Genomic DNA, 20388 nt, shown 5'->3' with positions numbered 1-20388 from the left:
GATAACTCTGCACACATATGCACAGGGCTTTGCAAGTAATTACATTACCTTTACGTTCATCTTCTTTTTTTTTGATGTTTATTTATTTATTTTGAGAGAGAATGTGCAAGCAGGGAGGAGCAGAGGGCGGGGGGGCGGGGGGGGGGGAGAGAATCTCAAGCAGGTGCCTCGCTGTCAGCGCAGAGCCTGATTCAGAGCTCAAACCCACGAACCATGAAGTCATGACCTGAACCGAAATTAAGAGATGGATGTTTAGCCAACTGAGCCACCCAGGCACCCCAACTTTTACACCCATCTTCACTCCAAGGGCCATACTTCCTGGCTCACAGAGGTAAAAAGCTTGGTTTTGACAATAAATTATACAATCAAGCCACTGATCACACTTGAGCACCTCTGAGGTGGGTGGTTTTATGTCGGTTTTAACGATGAGGAACTTAAGGGGAAATTAACAAGGGGAAATTACTGGCTCCAAGGTCACCGCTTGGAGCGGAGCCAGGATTAGGACCCCAGGTGGCCAGACTGCATAGATGGTGCACTTTGGCTCCAGCTGCTGTGGCCACATGAGGGCGGACAGTGGTGAGAGCCTCTCCCCACCTTCCCAGCAGGCCAGCATGATCTCTAGAAACTGCCTGCAATGAATTTTGTGTCCCCGCCCCCCCCCCATCCCCCGGCACCTGAAAGGGCTCACCTGCCTGCCAGGCAAGGGGTCCACCTGGCAACTGGGCACTAGGACCAAAGACACCTACAAACCACAAACTCATTCACCAAGAGAAAGCAGCTGTCCTTCCAGGAGCCTCTAGGGGGAGGAACGAGGCCGTGAAATAGCACTGGCTGGTGCTGCGGCCAAGCCGGGGGGAAGGGGAGGGTACAAGGGATGCCCCAGCCTCGGCTGTCCCAATCCCCGACCTCTCCCAGTGTGCTGGCAGGAGGCCCCTCGGCCCCTCAGGGCCAGCCAAGCCCCACGGCGCCCCGGTCCATCTGCCCCAGCGCTGCGGGCTCTCCTGGCTCCTCGGCCCGCAGCACCTCCTCCCCTCCCTGGCACCGCAGCAGCCCCTGCTCCCTTACCTCCGACTACTTCCTCCCCCTGATCCCTCACACAAAGTCCCAGCGCTGCTTCTCGCACTGTCAGTCACCATCTCAGTGCCCTTAACTCAGACGGGCCCAGCCTCCTGCTGTTCCTTTCTCTGGCCACAATCCCTCTGCTCTGCCACCCAAGTGGAGGGATCTAAAATGGTTCATTTCCTAGCTTGACGGTGTCTGCTGGCTTCCAACAGCTGCCCTCTCCAAAGTGAAGCCCAGTTCCTCGGGCCCGAAGCATCCTCATTGAGGCTCCTCACCCTTCCCTGCCACTCCCCTGCCCCGCGCTCCAGGAGGACTTCACACGGACTTTGCGAAGGACCTAGCCCAGTGTCCCGTGGACAGAAGTCAGCCATGCTGGGCCAGGGCAGGGCCAGGATTTATTCAGCTGGGTCTCTGTGGCCCAGCAAGGGCCTGGCACACAATAGGTCTGGATGTGGTGTTTAGAAGCGCTTGGCTGGCAGCAGGCTGGCCCCTTATGTGTAGTGCATTGACTGAGGGCCCTTGTTCTCTGCCAGCCCGAACACTCATCTGCCTGCCCAAGTGGGTGGCAGCAGCCTGGGCTGTTTCCGGCACTGCCCTTACCCTGCTGTTCACCCACTCTGGCCCCAGCTTCTTGGTGGTATTCCAGGGTGGGGGATCCCAGAGGAGGAATGACATCATGCGCAGCGAGGTCTTTGGAGATCCTCAGAGAAAGGCGCCTCTATAAATGCGGCTGTGATTAACCCTGTTGGAACCCATTTGGTGTTTTAATTGCCCCGCCAACGGCCTAGCTCAGCACCCACAGCTGGGTTCCCAGGGTTGGGAGCCGATGGGCCAGGTGGGGCCAAGAGGGGCCAAGCTGGGGTGGGTGTCCCCGTCCTTCTGAGGCACACAGTGGTCATGATGTGTAGGGTGAAGGGCTGTGTTGACCTCCTCAGCCCCTCCGCAGCCTTCTTGTCTGTCACGCAGGCCTGAAGGTGCTCTGACTACAACCCAGTCCTCAGAGATACCGTGTGTTGTCTCCTGTCTTTAGCCTTAGCCTCCTGAGGGCAGAAAATGGAGGCTTTTACTCCAACCCCCACACAAACCCCCAGGGAGCCCAGTTCGAGTGGTGGGAACAGTGCCAGGTGACTGGATACCCACCCTGCCCTCTGGGAGCTGAGCCTGTAGGGTAAGGAAGGACACAAGATTCCAGGATGCCGGTCAGGACTGTGAGTGGTAGAGAGCGGGGCTCAAGGGGACTGAGTGGGGAGTGGTATTGCAGGCCAAGGGGCACGGAGCGGTTTTAGGTACCGGACGACCCCCCAGCACAGGTGGGCCGTGTCCCAGATCTGAGCTGCGTCAGCAGGGCTGGGGAATTCGCAGTGGCTAGAAGAGGGAGAAGTGCAGGATCTGTTCAGGTAGGAAGGTTGCTAGCAAATTAGCCCCTTCTTGCTCCTGGGCTTGGAACACAAAAGCCTTTCAGAGCAGGGCCCCACGGCAACCAGAAGCCAGCTGAACATGGCGTTCTTAAAGCACTCACTCACTTCAGCCTTGAGACAGGGAGCCAGGGGATCAGCCTTTCTTCGGGAAGAAAGAGATTAGCGCCTTCCCCCAGAGCGGCACCAGACCCACTGGAGGCCTCAGACGCACAGCAGCTTAGGGAAGGCTGAGGCCAACACAGGGGAGGCTGGCAGTCAGACTAGGGTCTTTAACCCACACCCCCTCAACCATGAGCTGGGGGACAATTCCTTTCTTCCCTTCATTCCAGAGAGGAAAACAAGGTTGACAACTTCGTATAATCACACCTTGTACACATGCCCCTTGTCCAACTCTGGTCTGAAAGGTAGCACAGCAAAGCTACAGGACAAGGAACTGTTGGACAACACGATAAAGTAGCGTTGGGTTATGACCCGACACATAAAACAAATACCCATGAGCCCACACTGATATAAATGTAGGACTGAGTAAGAAATGAGGGAGAATCCCCAATAATCTATACAGACATCCTGCCCTTAGAGAGGGTAGAACAGGACTCCTCATTCCTCAGCATGGGCAACACCTAGTGACTTTCTGCCAAAGAGGACAGTATGAAAAGAGAGAAGAAGAAAATTTACAGTGGAGAACCCTGACAAACGCCTCCTTCAGCCAGGTGGTCAAGGTCAACATCAACCCTTGATGTGTGGTCTTACTTCTGTGGTCTTCCTCCACAAGACATGTAGCCCTAGTCTCATTTTTTTTTTTTTTTTAATGAGACAAATTCCAATAGGGGGCCTCCTGGAATATGCTGGACCCATACTCTTCCAAGCTGTCAAACTCATAAAAAACAAGGAGAGTCTGCCAGAGCCAGGAGGAGCCTGAGGAGACAGGACAACTGAATGGAATGTGGGGTCCTGGACCAGAAAAAGGACAGCAGGGAAACTGTAAATCTGAAGCAAGCACGAAGTCCAGTTAATAATCATCATGTACGGATACCGGTTCTTTGGTTGTAAGAAGTGTCCATGCTAACGTAAGATGCCGACAGGGAAACTGGGTGTGGGATACACAGGAACTCCCTGTATTATCTTTGCGATAATTCTGTAAATCTCAAACTGTCCAGAAGAAAAGTTTATGAAGAAAGAGACAGAGAGAGACAGAGAGAGAAGGAAAATGAGCGGCCTGGCTCCACCCTGGCCAAAGCCCCGCTGGCAGGACAGATAGGACCAGGAGCAGCGAGGGTGGAGGGGAGAGGGAGGCGGGCGGAACAGGCAGCTGCTTTATTTCAGAACAAGACACCACAGCCACACCCCTGCCCCCCACACCTGGGAACCTTGGGCACGGGTGAGCTGGGCAGCCACAGGCCTCAAGAGACAAAGCAGAGGGAAGTCTGAGTGTGTTCCTTCCCCGACCGGGGGGACGGCCGCCACTGCTGTGGTGTGGCTCCTCAGGTGTTCAGGGGATAGGGAGTAAGGAGCTCAGGGGCCTCCAAAGTCAAGGTGAGGCAGGAGAGTGCCACACCTTCCCTGATGGCAGAAGGAACGGATGCACCCAAGGGCTTGGAGGACAGAGGAGCAGAAGGGCCACCCCTGGGCTGAGTTCCGGTATGAGTGACAGCAGCGGAGAGTCCGAGGGACAAGGGCGTTCCCAGGGAAAGCATCCAGGGTGGGGGCGGCCATAAAAGTCCTCAGCTGTGTTTATTCCCCAGTCGTGCCAGGCCTCCTCTCTCCCGGGGACCCGATCAGACACAACCGGGGCCTTGCTCGGGTGCTGAGAGGCTGCCTGCTCACGGTGGGTGCCTTGCCTCGGGGCAGTCCCAACTGCTGGTCCCACAGAAAAAGTCCTCAGGGAGCTCACTCAGGAGTCCATCTAGGTCATCTGCAGGGGGAGATGGAGAGGGTAGGCAGACTTAGTGTCAGCGTTAGGGTTCCACGTGACTCAGGTCCAAAGCTCCTGCCCTTCAGGGAGGCCTGGACCAGGCCACACAGTTGGGCAGTGGTGACCGCACTAATGGGCCCAAGGCCGGCCTGACTCCCACCTTCCCTCTGCTTCCCACACACACACACACACACACACACACACACACACACACAGGGTATGGACAAAATGCCTGGGCCGTTCTGTCAAGAAAGACGCTTTGCCTGGGCCTCAGTGGTTCCTCTCTTTCCATCCAGAGTGCTTGCGCAGACAGACGTTCTCTAGTGCTACCCTCTCACTGGCCAGAGGGAGAAAAAAGGCGGGGAAAGCCATTTCAGGTGTTCAGAATCACGGCATTCCCTAATCTGGTTTCTCACCTCAAGAGCGTGAGACAACATCATCCCCTTCCCCAAAGGGCATTCAGGGGCGTTTGGAATGAAAGTAACTGGCCCTGACTGTAGTTCTCAGACGGGTGCTTGTGTCTGAGAACTTGGAAATGGAGCTTGGTACTGTTACTGCTGACACAGCAGCTAACACGTACTGAGCGTGTGCTGTACCGGGTGCGGGGCCGCACCCGCCGTACTCACCCCTTCCTTCCAGTCCTCACAGTATACTTCACGGGGCAGTTCATGGTGCTTCCTGTTAGAATCCCCACTTTATTTGAGAGAACCGAGTTCAAAGCGGTCAAACGGCCTGCCCGTGGTGAGCCTACTCAAGCTCCATCCCATGCCAGAGCCACGGCTTCCAGCTAGAAAACTCCCGCGCCACGGACGGGATCAGGCCGCCCGCGGAGTAAGTCGGGCTGGAAACTACCCCTGCAGAGGCGAGTCTGGTCTGGCCACGTGATAAACATGGCTGCTGGAAGGATAGAAGCCTGTTTGGGGGCATTCAGAATTTGATTAAGGTGACCAGCCCTGTACTCGGGGAAGTGGGACTGAAATTTGCAACAAAAAAAGGTGCCCCTCACTAGCTACATTAGGACGGTTCGGGGAAACTCTATATTTAATGAAGGGGAATGAGCAATCAGTGAGGGCCTAGGAAACTGGGAATCAGAGTAAGAACGAGTATTGGCGTCTCCAGGCCCTGTCCAGCCACCACGAGTAGTTGTCCGCTCGGCATGTCTGTCCCTACAGCGGAGACGTGACACCAGCCACAATATCGTACAGGCAAGTCTCCTCAGTCTCCCTCCCTGACCACCGGCGACCTCCTGAGGATGGTTTGGCTTGTCAGCAAGCTTACTTACAAGGACATTGCAGAGAAGATTCCAGCATAAGGAGTACTTTCTCATAGGCTATAAGTAAATGGGCTCTGTGGTTTATCCGTTGGTCTAATGCGAAATTGGTTCATGTGAGACACTTAAAGATTTATTTATTTATTTAAGTAACCTCTACACCCGGTGTGGGGCTTGAACTCACAACCCTGAGATCAAGAGTCGTACACTGTTCCGACTGAGCTAGTCAGGCGCCCCTAACACGAGACACTTACCCATAATGAACTGTGAGGCCAGACAGGGTTGAATTTATGGAATCGAAAAGCTAAGGCGCAGACTTGGATTGTGCTAGCTTCATCTGGGGGATGCTGCCCCCCAAGGAACAAGCTGGCTGTACCCTAACCCAGTATTTGGGCCTCTCGGGTCTGGGTCCTGGTCCCACACGGACGTGTGAGTCCTCAGCACCGCCTGCAGGGCCTCTGAGCTTGGTCAGGATACGGAAATCTGCCTCTGGGGCCTGGCCATCAGCCCACAGAAGACTCAAGCTGTGGCAGAAGGACGGTGCCGGTTCATCTCCTCCTTGTGGCTAAAAGCACACGGCCTGGAAATGGGAGAGACCTGTGGCTCACGCTGTATCTGCTTCATGTGGCCCCTATCACACCGGTAGTTAGTTCGGGGCCTTGCAGCCTGGCCAGAAAAGACACCACATCCGATTTCTGTAAGGTTGTGTAAGACCCAAAGATTCACAGGAGGAGGAGAAAGATGCAGCCAGGTTCTTCTGGCTGTGCTATTCAAGAGGAAATAGAAGGAGAACCTCTTTTGCTCCTGGGGAGCTGACTGCCTTACCTGCTTCTGGGAGTTCTTCCTCAGGGGATGCCCCTGCTTCTGCATCGTGCGCTGTTCTGAGGCCTCTTCCAGACTTCGCAGTCTCATGGTGGAGGCTGCCAGGGAAGCTCCCTGGGTCCTGGGGACAGACGGCCTGGTTACCAAAGCCTGTGTTCTGGATACCCCTCTGGACAATTCCACATCCACCCAGATGACCTCAATGGAATAGGTGGGGGTTCAGGAAAGACAATACAGAGGAGTGTGGCAGGGGCCAGTCACCCAGGGGAGGGAGATAAAAATACCCAACACCCAAAACATCAGGTAATTAAAAAAACAAAACGATTTTTGGGCACTCTTCTTTCCTAATTTTGTTGGCATCTGGTGCTTTAGGAAATCTATATATAGTTGGAGCAGAGAGTGAAGAAGCCATTCAAAAATATGCTGAGGAGTTAGCCTGGGATTAAAAAGCTTTTAATAATCCCCACACTAGCTGATATATGAGCAGGTAGTGGAAATTAGTAATTAAACTGTTAACTATGGTTAGCCCTAGGGGATGGCAGCGGAGAAGAGTAAGTTACAAGCTTTGCTTTATTCTCTGTACCATTTCGATTTTTGTCAAGGGGTATGGATATCTTGAAACTTAAAAGAAAAAGAAAGATGATCTTTTGGAAGCAGGGTGATTTTGAGAAAATGTGGAAGGTTAAGGGGAAAGATAAGAGAAATGGAAGTAGGCCATTAGAGCCAAGGGTGGAGCATGAACAGAAGTCATCAGGTCTAACCCGTTCATTTCAGAGATGAAGCAACAGCAGGGGCAGGGACCGGACTTGCCCAAGGTCACGTTACAAATTACCAGCAGAGTGGGGACATGACCCAGGTCTCCTGACCTCCAGGCTGGGCCATGATAACAACCCAGGATCCCGGGAAGTGTGGAAGTGGCCACAGAGGGGACACTGTGTGCCAAGTCAAGGCCAGGCTCTGCACTCTTAACCTGGAGTGGAGCTGCCTGGAACCCCGGGCTCCTTTAGTTCCCAAGGGGGGTGTCCCCACCTGGCTTCTGTGTGGGTGCCGCCTCACCGAGCGTAGGTGGGGGCCAGGAGGGAAGATGCAGACTAAGTGCCAGCTCACCCGACAGTCTGTATGTAGCTCACTGTTCTCTGCCACCTGCAGCAGATCTGAGCCTCCGTCACTTACTGAGGGCCACACCCTCTGGGGGACGCACAACTTGCTTAGTTCTCAAGTGACTCCTATCCTCTCCAGTGCTCAAGCCTGCCATCAGATCACGATCCCCAAGAAGCCAGCTGCTCTAGGTCCTGTTACTGTGCCATCTGGCAGGCGGCTGGACCAGGAACAGAAGGAGATGACCCTGTCCCCAGAGGCATCTCTTCACCTCAGGGCAACTGCCCCCTTCACACCTCTGCTCCCCAGGGTGAAGGAGGGGAAGACACCAGAATATACAGGCAGAAAGCGGATCTCCCGGGCCCCGTTCCATCCCGCTCCTCTTACCTTAGGGAAGGGCGGAGATGGCTTGAGGAAGTTCCCATCCCCAGAATCTGGGCCGTAAATATGGACCAGGTTGTTGGGCGTCACGTTGAGGTAGTGATTTCGGAGCGAAGGAGAAAACACTCCAACCTGGGGTCGAGGAAGGGGAAGGTCAGTGCCCTGACGGGGCGCTAAGATGCTGTCCCATGCCACCTGGTCCCCGCCTGCCTCTCCCTCTCTGGCTTCTGCACCAGGCTCACCCAAACCGCTCCTGCCCCCGCCCTGTAGAAGCACATACCACACCCTCCTCCCCACACAACACAACCCCCCACCCCATCCCCATCCGCCCCACAGAATAGGAGGCGGGGTCTAGCACCAGCCCAACCATTCCTGGCCTGGGGACCGGGGAGGGAAGGGAGCCAGACGGACAACTCAGGGGCCTTCTCCAGGGTTGGGAGGGTTGGAGAGGAGGTCCCCATTTGGAGCCCCCCATACCTGCTTCAGCAGCAGCACTGAGCCAGGCTTCAGCTCACTCTGCCGGGCCTCGAGCAGCAACCTGTGCACCGTGCCCTGCATCTCTCCTGCAAATACCGCGCGGCCCATCAGTCTGGGTCAAGGACAGCGCAGTGACTGGTTTGGGCCCTGGCTGGGAAGTGGGCTGCTCACTGCCTCAATTTTCCCATCTGCAAATGAAGAGGGTGACTCCTCCTCATCTCCTGAACTCCACGAAGGCCACTCATCAGACACCCCCAGGACCTAACTTCTCACCCGTGGGGTCCTTGAAAACCACACTGGCATCCATCGTGCTCCGACTCAGGGACTTGATCATCACTGCCATGTTGGGGACCTTGTTCCTGGGAAGCTGCCTCAGGGCTGCCTGGTTACAAGGAGAGGCATTTGCTGAGTAAGCCACATCCCACCTGTAAGGTTCCCAAGTGCACCAGGGCAACCGGAGGGGAGGAGGAGGGGAGGAGAGTACAGGTGTGGTGATGCTCTTTTTGTGGGGGGCAAAAGGGCCGTCTGAAGGACCCATCCTGTCTCTCTCTAGCAGACCCGAAGCTGGCAGGTCCTTTCTGCCCCCTGCTTCCTTTCTCTAGCATATATGTATTTATAGAGAGCTACATCACAGCAGGCCACGAGAATGTGTCTGCATATGACCCTTGACCTCTAGGGAGCTCGAAGGGTAACCGTGTGCTTACCCCCACCTCATCCAGGGCCTGGACGTGCAGAGACATAGCCATAACCCACTTTCTGCTTCCACCTGTGCCTGATACTGTCGATGCTAGTGAAATGCTAGGTGAGCGGAAGATGATACAACCAAAAGGGACCCCGTGCTGCTGCTCAGAGACAGGCCTGGGGTAAGAGGGAGCAAACGGACAGCCCCTTTCCTAAGGTGGAGTAGGACAGCAGGTTGGTAGGAAGGGTAAAAACGGTCTTTCTTGCACATCTCAGCACCCAGGACCCTTACCTTCCGCAGCACCATGACGATGCTATAGGTACAGAGAAAGCAGGTGGGGTCTCTCTCCTCCAGGCCCAGAGCAGATTTCATGGCCAGCCAGGGCCCTCGCCCAAAATCCTCCTCCACCGACGCCTGGGAACTAGTAACAATCTGGCACCACAGAGCAGAGGGGGAGCCTGTGTTAATGGACCCACCTTGCTACAGACCTTGACCGAGACAGGATGGAGGGGTGGGAGGGAAGGGCACATTCCCTGCAACACGGTAGCCACAGTCTCTGCTTTCGTTTATCCCCTAGGTCTCAGAATGGTACGTGAGATCTGGTTGCACAGCACATCTTTCATTTAACAGCAATAGCAAAGGTGCTCCTTGTTTATTTTATTTCATTTTAGGGCACCTGGGTGGCTCAGTCGTTAAGCATCTGACTTCGACTCAGATCGTGATTCACAGTTCATGAGTTCGAGTCCCACATTGGGTGAGCACAAGCCCCGCTTCGGGTGAGCCCCACTCTCTCTCTCACCCCTCTTTCTCTCTCTCCCTCTGCCCCTCCTGGGATCCTCTCTCTCTCTCTCTTTGTCCCTCACTCACTTGCACCCTCTCTCTCAAAAATTTTTTTTAAATTTTAAATCAGTTCCTGACTTTAGTTGTCCCGAAGCAAATGATGGTCTATCCATGCTTGTCTCTTGTGTAACAGCCTCGAAAAGTCTTAGGGCCAGGGAGCCCCCACTTACAATGATAGGCTTTCACAGTGCCTTAAGTCATTTCGAAACAGTCATATTTTATTTGGGATGCCTCTGGCTTAACTATTAACCTTCTTATATTAAAAAATGCTCATATTAAAAAAATGCCTGGGTGGCTCAGTCGGTTAAGCGTCTGGCTTCGGCTCAGGTCATGATCTCGTGGTTCATGGGTTCGAGCCCCAGGTTGGGCTCTGCGCTGACAGCTCGGAGCCTGGAGCCTGCTTCAGATTCTGTGTCTCCCTCTCTCTTTACCCTCCCCTGCCCGCACTCTGTGTCCTCTCTGAAAAATAAACGTTAAAAAGAAAAAAAAAAATGCTTTGAACCCAGAGGAGTATTTGCTGCTTTGGACCTGAAGCGGACTGATAGATCTGTGGAACTACAGCAAAGAGAAAAACTGCTAGAGAATTAAAAGCAAAAGTGGGTGTGAGGGCAGAGTAGGTCAACGAGAATCCCAGTGAGGAGGAAAGATGGGTCTCCCCCACCAAAAAGGAATCCACTGGAGGCAAGATGAAGGCAGATTGTTCCCCACTCAATTCTCAGAAACCTGAGAGGAGGGGTTCCTGAGATACAATTTCCTAATACCTATTACGCTCCCCTCCCCTGAGGAAAGACGGGAGTTAGCTGGGCCTTTCTTTCTTAGAGGAGTAGGGAAGACCGGACCCCTGGCCTCGGTCAGCATCAGGACGGGCTTCACTTTGTGCCAGGAGAATCGCCACTTCCCCAAAGGGCCTTCGCCACGTGCCCTTTGGTGCGTCACCACGGGGAGGCCTAGCAGCATAGACTCTGCTTCTCAACTCCTAAAACGTGCAGGGATGTCCCTCACTCCTAAGTGATGCCCAGGAAGTGAACATCCGCAGGGAACCAGTTACCTCGGCCCGGAATTTAGCCAGGGCACCATGAGTCGGAGTCTGGGGTGTGGAAACCATGATCTCCTCCAGATTTTTCCCACTGTGCTGCAAGGGGAGAGAGAAGAAGGCGAGAGCGAGCTCAGCAGCTGTTATTTACAAATTGCAGCTTCTTGTCTGGGTTACATAATGAGTTCAGGAAACTATCAGGGACAATTAACACATATTACGTCTCTCCTAACGAAGTCTCAGGAGCCTTGTTGGCAGCTCAAAAAAAGATGCTTTGGGGACTGTTTTGGGAATGTGAGGGAGCTGGAGCTGGCCCAGGAACAAAACCCAGGGCTTCCTGAAGGAGGCAATGACCCGGATAGAGAGGCCTGGGCTAGGCAAAGGGGCAGCTTTCCCCAAATCCCTTCTCAGGGACCGAACCCTTCCCTGCAGAGATCTAGCCCAGGACGAAGGTAGATGGCCTCCTTGGATTTCCCTTAAAGTGCCAGCGAAGAGCAAGGAACAGGTAGAAATTATCTGAACCGCCCTAAAACGTGAGAAAAGGAGCACACCAATCACCACCAGACCAGACCCGCAGAATCCCGTTATCTGGGATCTGATCCAAGATGGTTTGACGGATACTGTCCCTCCACCACCGCTGAAATTCAAACTCTCAGCACAGCCCGGCTTCCCCACGCCGACCCCGCACACCAGCCACAGCGAGCTGTTCTCTGCGCCTCTGATGGCATCTTGCTCTTACGCCGCTGTGCCTTCGCACGCGCTCTCCCCGGTCTTGCCACCGCTGACATGCCTCCCGGAGCACAGCCTTCCTACACACACCTGTTAACGTCCTAGCCCTCCCTCCAAAGCCCACTCGGTAAGCATAAGGAGTCCAGTGTCTCCCCTGCACCTAGGGAATGACCTCTACTCACACTATGCATCTTATGCCTAATCGCTCGTTCGCGTCTGCTTCTTCCACTGCGCTGGAACTACTTCTGTTTTAACCTCTGCATTCCCAGTTCCAAGCGAACTGACCAACACATACAAGTCCTTAGGAAACAGACGTGAATGAATCTGCCTTGCCTTAGTGCTAGCAAACAGGAGGTGCTCAACAGAAGAATAAAGGTTGTGAGGTTCTCAGAGCCAAAGCACCTCTCTCGCCTGTGGTTTTTCAAGCACTTGATTTCTTTCTTCCCACTTTTTTTGACTTCTTCTACCACTTGGAAAGCCCCCCTCTCTGGGGTGCCTGCGTGGCTCAGTTGGTTAAATACCCGACTTCGGATCAGGTCATAATCTCGCGGTTTGTGGATTCGAGGCCCGCGTCAGGCTCTGTGCTGACAGATCCGAGCCAGGATCCTGCTTCGGATTCTGTGTCTCCCTCTCTCTCAAATAAAATAAACACTAAAAAAAAACAAAACAGCCCTCTCTCTGCACTTTCTCCTTCCCTCCCTCCCCCAGGAGTGAAGATATTCTGGGACCAGATTCTCCCCCTTGTCCCCGCAATGTCCTGGACCCCTTCTGCCAACGAGAAGCCGTCACTCACCTGGTGGGGCAGGATCCCTGCGGGGCCAGGGAAGCGGCGGGTTTTGGTGCGGGCGGGTCGCTGGGGTGTCCGGTTGGCAGCAGTGACCAGCTGCACCAGGTGGTTGGTGACTATGGGTGGCTGGAGAACTGCTTGGGGAACCAGGGAGGAATGGGGGCTCTTTGGGGTGCCGGCAGGACACTTGACGGAAGCCGCTGGAGCTCGGGGTTGTAAGGGGCTCCGAGGAAATAGCGCAGAGATAGTCCTCGAGGGAGTAGAACAGATCGAGTTGGGAGTTCGTGGTCCAGGAAGGTGAGATTTGCCACGTAAGCAGGCATTTGGACGCTGGAATGACTGACCAGGGAAAGGACTTTGCGGGCTGCTCTGAACAGGCCGACCAGCAGCTTGGAGAGGCTGTGCCGCTCGAAGAGCGGGCCCCTGAGGGCAGGCTTCCGAGTGGGGTTGCTGAGCAGGAACTGTTGAGGCAGTTGGGGTAGGAAGGTTGCTCACGGCACCGGGTCTCAGGTGGGGCTGTGCAGTCCTACAGTGGACCCCAGGTGCTGGGGGCTCATCGTTGGCTGACATGACACTCGTTATGTGGGAGGCAGGCGTGGGCCCCTTTTGGCAAGACCTGCTCAGCTCAGCTACGCGAGCCTTTTTAGCCAAAGCTAAGTCCTCCTGCTGCCAGGTGGGCGGGATTCCCGTGGCCTCACTGCTGATTCCAAGTTCCAGCTCCACGCCAGGCCCCTCCAGCTCCATGCTTGCCAGGACCTTATCAAATTCATCTTGTTCAGGCCCCTCAAAGCCACTAATCACCTGCTGTTGGCTCTCAAAGGTGAGCAGGGGGCGGGAGGCTGATGTCTGGGGTCTCGCTGGCTCTTTGAGCACTTCTGGCAGGGTCACTCGTCTCTGATGGCCAGTCCAGTTGCTAGAAGTCGAGACAGGCCTTAGGGGGGCTGTTCCTATGGAAGGTGGGTCCCTGATGGCCCTGGGCATGCTGGAGGTAGGAAGGCGGAGTCCCAGGGCTGACGGGCCCAAAGCCTCTGAAGGAGCAGTGGGGCATGACGGCAGCTGCCCAGAAGACTGTGCCGACACGGTTTCCTGTGGCCTAGAAGAGACAGGTCTCAGGCATCCAGCATTCAAAGGCCGTGAGCCAGCAAACTCGTTCTCTGCATCCTCCACAGCAGATAAAAAATCCTACAAAGAAGCAGAGATAGTGGGTCTTGGCATCTGGAAATCAAGAAACACACTCTCTCTTTTTTTTAACATTTATTTATTTATTTTTGAGAGAGAGAGAGAGAGAGCACACACCCACACATACAAGTGGGGGGTGGGGCAGACAGAGAGGGAGACAAGAGAATCCCAAGCAGGCTCCGTGCTGTCAGCACAGAGCCCAACACAGGGCTTGAACTCAGGAACTGTGAAACTGAGCCAAAAATATGAGCTGGACACTCAACCGACTGAGCCACCCAGGTGCCCCAAAGGAACACTCTTGCTCTTACTGTTTCATGTATGTGGCGTGTATATAAGCACAGATATATGTAAGTGAGAAACCAAGCCATGAAAGGCAACGGTGGAGTCTCTCACCATCTTTGACCTTGTCTATGAGCCCACCTCCAGACTTTTTTTTTTTTTTTAAAGATTTTATTTCTAAGTAGTATCTATATCCAACGTGGGGCTCGAATTTACAACCTAGAGATCGAGTCCCATGCTCCACAGGGGCGCCTCGTGGCTCAGTCGGTTAAGCATCTGACTTCAGCCCAGGTCATGATCTCACAGGTTGTGAGTTTGAGCCCCGTGTCAGGCTCTGTGCTGACAGCTCAGAGCCTGGAGCCTGCTTCAGATTCTAGGTCTTCCTCTCTCTCTCTGCCCCTCCCCTGCTCATGCTCTGTCTCTCTCTCCTTCAAAAATAAATAAATGTTAAAAAAAAAAAAAAAAAAAGTCTCATGTTCCACCCACTGAGCCAGCCAGGTGCCCCAGAATGTTTCTGGTAGAAGCCTGGAGGTGGTGGGATGCCTGGCTAGCTCAGTCGGTGGAGCATGGGACTCTAGATCTCAGGGTTGTAAGTTTGAGCCCACGTTGGGTATAGAGATTAGTTAAAAATAAAATCTTTAAAAAAAAAAAAAAAGGAAATAAGGAATGAAAGAAACATTCTTTAAAAAAAATTTTTTTTATAACGTTTATTTATTTTGAGACAGAGCATGTATGGGGGAGGGTCAAAGAGGGGGAGACACAGAATCTGAAACAGGCTCCAGGCTCTGAGCTGTCAGCACAGAGCCCGACGCGGGGCTCGAACTCACAGACCGAGAAATCATGACCTGAGCTGAAGTCGGCCGCTTAACCGACTGAGCCACCCAGGTGCCCCAAGAAACAAACATTCTAAGGCTAAGTCTTCAGGTAGCTTCTCTCGGGGGACAGGGAAGCGGTGGCAGTCAGGGGAGTGGCAGGAGAAGCAAACATACCAGGGCACAAAGGAATCCAATCACCCAAGGCCACACACCCATCTCAAGAAAACAAGCTTTCTGGTGTCCAGCCTGTGCAACAGGGGTCTATCCAGCTGGTCATGCTGCCTGTTCTCAACGCACTCCTCCCCCCTCTTCCACCACACACCCACCCACACACACACACACACACACACACACACACACACACAGCCTTCACTAAGCCAGAGGCCTTGGATCCAGCAAAATAGGCAGAAGTTAAATATAGCTTTTCAGGCAAGTTAAATTAAGTATGGATTCCAGTTGGGAAGCAAGGTGAGATTGACACCTTCGAGAGCAACAGACCTGTTCTGAGGGTGTTTTTGAGTTAGAACTGCTGATTTAACTGACAGGAAGGTCCCCTCCACCCCCAACCCGTGCTGCTGCATTGGAGTGTCTGGGCCAGAGAAAGGTTTTTTCTGGCTTTGTGTATTATCGGGGGTGTAGCATACTCTAGCAGGACTATCATGGGATTTAGCAATAATAACAATATTAGAATTACAGCAGCAATAAAATCCTGATGATCCTGGAGGTTGACAGATCCCTTTTCTCCTAAAGAGCTCACTCATAGGGGTGCCTGGGTGGCTCAGTCGGCTGAGTTTCCGACTCTGGCTGAGGTCATGATCTCGCGTCTGTGAGTTTGAGCCCCACGTCGGGCTCTGTGCTGACAGCTCTGAGCCTGGAGCCCACTTTGGATTCTGTGTCTCTCCCTCTGTCCCACCCCACCCTCAAGCTCTGTCTCTCTCAAAATAAATAAACATTAAAAAAAAGAAAAGAGCTCACTCTTAGACATGATGTCATCTGCCTTGGGAAGGGGGAAACGGACTGGCCATGGAACAGAAACTTGAACTGTCAGAGTCCTTCACTCTTCTTTTTTTTTTTTTAAAGTAATCTCTATGCCCAATGTAGGACTTGAACTCACGACCCCAAGATCAAGAGTCACGTGCTCTACCCACTGAGCTGGCCAGGCACCCCACAGACCTTCGTTCTTTTTTTAAAAAAAAACTTTTTTAAATGTTTATTTATTTCTGAGGCAGAGAGAGACAGAGCATGAGTGGGAGAGGGGTGGAGAGGGAGGGAGACACAGAATCAGAATCAGAAGCAGGCTCCAGGCTCTGAGCTGTCAGCACGGAGCCTGATGCGGGGCTCGAACTCATGGACCGTGAGTCATAAGACCTGAACTGAAGTCAGTCGCTCAACCGACTGAGCCACCCAGGTGTCCCAAGACCTTCATCCTTAATCCCATTACTGGCCCAGCCGTCCTACCATCACCTGGTAAGAACCAAGTGGGGCACTTAGCCACTTTTGCAGCCTGTAAATACACATCTACAAAGCTGAAAGACAAGGACAAGGACACATCTCCTCGACAAAGCTGGCAATTTTGAATTTTTTTTAAAACCGAATTAAAGTCCCCAAGTGATAACAAAAACATGTAACAATCTGAAACCATGCCGGGTGCCAGGGACCATGTAAACATTTTACCAGAATTCTCGCAATGAATTTTCACAATGGCCCTAATAGATATTATTATTCCTGTTTTATGGATTCAGAAATGGAGACTCAAAGAAGTTAAGTACTTTCACAGAATCAGGATTAGAACTCCTATGTGCCCCTGTCACTATGTCTTAGGGCTTCTGTGAATGAGCAAAGCCAGAGACTGATTTTTTTTTTTTAATGTTTTTTTTTTTTTTAACGTTTATTTATTTTTGAGACAGAGAGAGACAGAGCATGAACAGGGGAGGGGCAGAGAGACAGGGAGACACAGAATCTGAAACAGGCTCCAGGCTCTGAGCTGTCAGCACAGAGCCTGACTCGGGGCTCGAACTCACAGACCGTGAGATCATGACCTGAGCTGAAGTCGGACGCTTAACCGACTGAGCCACCCAGGCGCCCCCAGAGACTGATTTTTAAGGGATCTGAGGAAGTTCTGTTTTCCCTTTCAAACCTCAGGTTCCAAAAGCCTCAAAAGAACTGTGAAAAGGACTGTGGGGCCCCGGTGCAGCATTCATCACCATACTAGGTACAAACTGGGCATCTGGACAAATTCTAAATGTGATTTTTATGTTATTTACTAAACATGATTAAAAAAAATTTTTTTAATGTTTATTTTTGAGAGAGAGAGGCAGAGCATGAGCAGGGGAGGGGCAGAGAGAGAGAGACACAGAATCTGAAGCAGGCTCCAGGCTCTGAGCTGTCAGCACAGAGCCTGATGTGGGGCTTGAACCCACGAACCATGTAAGATCATGACCTGAGCTGGAGTCAGATGCTTAACTGACTGAGCGCCCCATTCCTAAACATGATTTTTATTTTTCTTTTTAATTTTTTTTTTTTTTTTAACGTTTATTTTTGAGACAGAGCATGAACAGGGGAGGGGCAGAGAGAGAGGGAGACACAGAATCTGAAACAGGCTCCAGGCTCTAAGCTGTCAGCACAGAGCCTGACGCGGGGCTTGAACTCACGGACCGTGAGATCATGACCTGAGCCGAAGTCAGATGCCTAACCGACCGAGCCACCCAGGCGCCCCCTTAAACATGATTTTTAAAGCACAGAGCTGGGAGACAAAAAATAGGCTGGAATGGCTTGTCGCCGATAAAGTAAAGCAATTCTACTCTATAAATGCAGCTTAATAGTTTCCATATATGTAGACTGGAATCAGGAGGCGAGGACCTCACCCGGATTGTTGGTGCTGTATTCTTAAGCAGGTTAATTTACCTATTTGGGTTTTACTCACTTCAATCCTACCTCTTTCTGAAAAGGATTTCAGGTAGCAATTTTGGGCCTCCCAGATGAAACTATATCCATTGGATCTGAGCAGGAAGAGAGCTGTGGGGATGGCTAGCTTGTTCAGTGATCTCTGACTATACCCCCAGATTAGAAATAGCCCTGCCTGGGCCCATCCCTAGAAGTCCTGGTTTAATTGGTATGTGTTAGGGCCTCAGCAGGGGTGATTCTAATGTGCTGGCTTCCGATCCAGTCTAATCCCTCATCTTCTGAGAAAGAGGGAAGGGAAGAGCCTTTGGAGCAAAAGAATCTCTCTCATACTGTAGAAAACAGAAGGCCAGAGAATGAAGTAATTTTCCCTGGCTCACATAGCCACTTGGCGACTGACCTCAGGCCTCCCGTCATCCAGTCACTGTGTTGTCTCTGGCTCTCCATAAACTTTCTTTCCCACCTCAAGTATGTCATCGTAAAGGTGAATCGCATCATCCACATAATATCGCTTCCAGACCAGGGCCCTTACCATTTAGGCACCTCACGTCTCTGGCTTTGTGTTTCTAAAACGGTTAAGTAGGCTGTTTACATGTCTCATGTTTTCTCAGCCTCTCACAGACAAAAAAGCTATACATGTCAAAAGAAAGGAGGCTGGGGCAGGCTGCTTCGAAATGTTCTGAGTCTGGGTGTTTACAACTCAAGACCTCCTCTGCTATCTCTGATCACCAACACTTCCTTACCTCATCTTCAAACTCCTCTTCCACAGTAAACAGCTTCTGCAAACTGCATGCCTGAGAGGAAAACAAAGCAATTGAGGTTGGAGGAGAAATTCTGCTTGCAAGTACATTCTGTCCTCACTACGCTTCTTTCCAATTCTAACACGACCACCAGGTGTACTGTTTTTTATTTTTATTTTTTTGCTAGTGCTGAGGGAGGAATAAGGGATGAGGAGGGGAGAGATGGGATTTACTTAAAGGCTTGGATGATTTAGAATCCCTTCTTGTAAAATAATCCACCCAGATACAGCTGCATTAGCCCTGGGAGAGGGGGGAGGAGGCAAGAGGAAGGCTGCCAGAGGGAACCTGGGTCATTCTTTGGACTCTGCGCCGTGCACATGGGCCTAAGGATTTTGCAACATCCCAAAGACCCGGCCTGGGGAACCCATGTCAAACAAGAGAGAGGCCACCATAAATCCAAGCATGCCCAGCAGTGCTAGTGTCCTTGTTTCTGAAAGCCAAACCAGTGGTTTCCTTCTATCTAATCCCATGCCCCAAAGCCAGCGTCCCAGGAGGGTAGGATGTCCCAGTCCACGGTTCCTTCTTTCTAGGCAGCAGGGCTACTGTGGCCAGCTCTTAGACTGGCGTCAAACTCAAGAGCAGCGGGCTGTGCCTAAACCCCGGTTGCCAAAAGAGCAAGAGCTACAGTTAGGCACCCCCACCCCCAAGCGTCCAAGGATCAGAGTGTCCGGGTTAGGTGGAGGGGGTGGGGGCTCCGGAGGCGTGACGTTTGAGCCCAGCGGGGAGGATGACCAGGAGTTCTCCAAGAAGAGATGGAAGGCAACAGGAGGGAAACTGAGGCCCAGAGGGAGGGAGGTGTGTGGCGAGGACCTTCCCAAGGGTCTCCGGGCAAGCACTGACTAGAACCTAGGTCTCCCGAAGCCACCAAGCTCTGACCCAAACCCTAGCCGGCCTTGCAGCTAGCACGAGAGAAGGGCTGGAAGCCGGAAGGCAGTTCTGCGGCCTCGGGCGCGGCATTACCATGGCGACGGCCGGCGGGCTCCGGCGAGGGGGGGTGGCCGGGAAGCCCCCGACTCGAGGGGTCGCCGGGGCCTCGGTCTTGGTTGCGGTGGGAGCGTCGGAGTCCGGGCCGCACGGTCTCTGAGGCGTGGTCGGAGAAAGGCTACTCAGCGACCCTGGCGGGGGCCGACAAACCCGGGAAGTCGAGCACCAGCGCCCGAGGCCACTTTCGAAGTGGCCGCGACTCCTGAGTCTCCGCCCTCTTAAAGGGGCTGGCCTATTTCTATCCCGCCGACACAAAGGCCCTTCCTCCGTCAGTCTTCCGCCTCGGCCTTAAAGGGAAATGAATGGGCTCTCGGTCGCCCCCCAGCGGCCCCTCGGGTCAGGTCGGCGGCTTCAACAGGAGTTCTGGGAGAGCAGGCTGGGAATCCTGGGTCCCCAGTGCCGCCCACACCCTCCTCTCTAGAGTTAAGCACACCAGGGACCTGGCACTAGAGCGTGAGTCTCATTCACATCAGAATCCGCCCCATTGGTCTGTCTATCCATTCATCTGTCCATCCATCCTTGCAACACGTAGGTATTAAGCAAAGATGTTCTTGGTCTTGCTCTTTTATCCTTCATATTTCAGCTTAGATCTCAGATCTTCCCTGTCACTGGTCTCTCAGGTAACATCCCTCCGCCCATGGTTTACATCTTTATTGTGTGTCTTCCTCACTAAAATATGAGCTCCCGGGTTTCAGTACCAAAACCAAAACAAACCAATCAAACAAACAACAAACAAGCAAAAAATATGAGTTCCATGGGGGCAGGGACTTTGGCTTGTTCAACTTTGTATCTCCAGCACTTAGCACAACGCTCAATAGAATTATTGAATGAATGACACAATGAATACCGTGTATCTGGCACAATGCTTAACACTGGGGATAGAGACGTTAAGAAGAGTCCTTGTCCCTCAAGTTCACAA

At 52.8% G+C, this 20388-nt stretch overlaps 1 protein-coding gene across 3 annotated transcripts; it reads right to left on the bottom strand.

Moving 5' to 3' along the window:
- Positions 1-86: 86 nt before the first annotated feature.
- Positions 87-19670, bottom strand: HROB (homologous recombination factor with OB-fold). Of its 3 annotated transcripts, none has more exons than XM_060645948.2 (10): positions 19446-19670; positions 18429-18479; positions 12518-13693; positions 11011-11094; positions 9414-9554; positions 8714-8822; positions 8441-8526; positions 7970-8095; positions 6488-6605; positions 87-226 (listed from the first exon to the last, which is right to left on the bottom strand). In XM_060645948.2, the coding sequence occupies exons 1-10, from the start codon at positions 19446-19448 to the stop codon at positions 192-194; spliced, it is 1929 nt and encodes a 642-aa protein (XP_060501931.2). In that variant the 5' UTR covers positions 19449-19670; the 3' UTR covers positions 87-191. The 3 variants fall into 3 exon arrangements, with proteins under 3 accessions (XP_060501931.2, XP_060501930.2, XP_060501932.2); XM_060645947.2 differs by lacking the exon at positions 87-226 and adding an exon at positions 3678-4392; XM_060645949.2 differs by lacking the exons at positions 87-226; positions 6488-6605; positions 7970-8095; positions 8441-8526 and adding an exon at positions 8534-8628.
- Between the last annotated feature and the right edge of the window lie 718 nt (positions 19671-20388).

The sequence above is a fragment of the Panthera onca genome, chromosome E1, assembly GCF_046562875.1.
Source record: "Panthera onca isolate mPanOnc1 chromosome E1, mPanOnc1 haplotype 2, whole genome shotgun sequence".
NCBI lineage: Eukaryota > Metazoa > Chordata > Mammalia > Carnivora > Felidae > Panthera > Panthera onca.
The sequence above is the reverse complement of the archived record's forward strand: the minus strand, read 5'-3'. Positions and strand labels throughout refer to the sequence as shown.

Excerpts from the sequence above, each read along its gene's own strand:
- HROB (XM_060645947.2), bottom strand. Across the intron at positions 8,096-8,440 it reads CAGTGCTGCTGCTGAAGCAG|GTTGGAGTGTTTTCTCCTTC; the intron begins GTATGGGGGGCT and ends CCTCGACCCCAG. Across the intron at positions 4,393-6,487 it reads GGAAGAACTCCCAGAAGCAG|ATGACCTAGATGGACTCCTG; the intron begins GTAAGGCAGTCA and ends CTCCCCCTGCAG.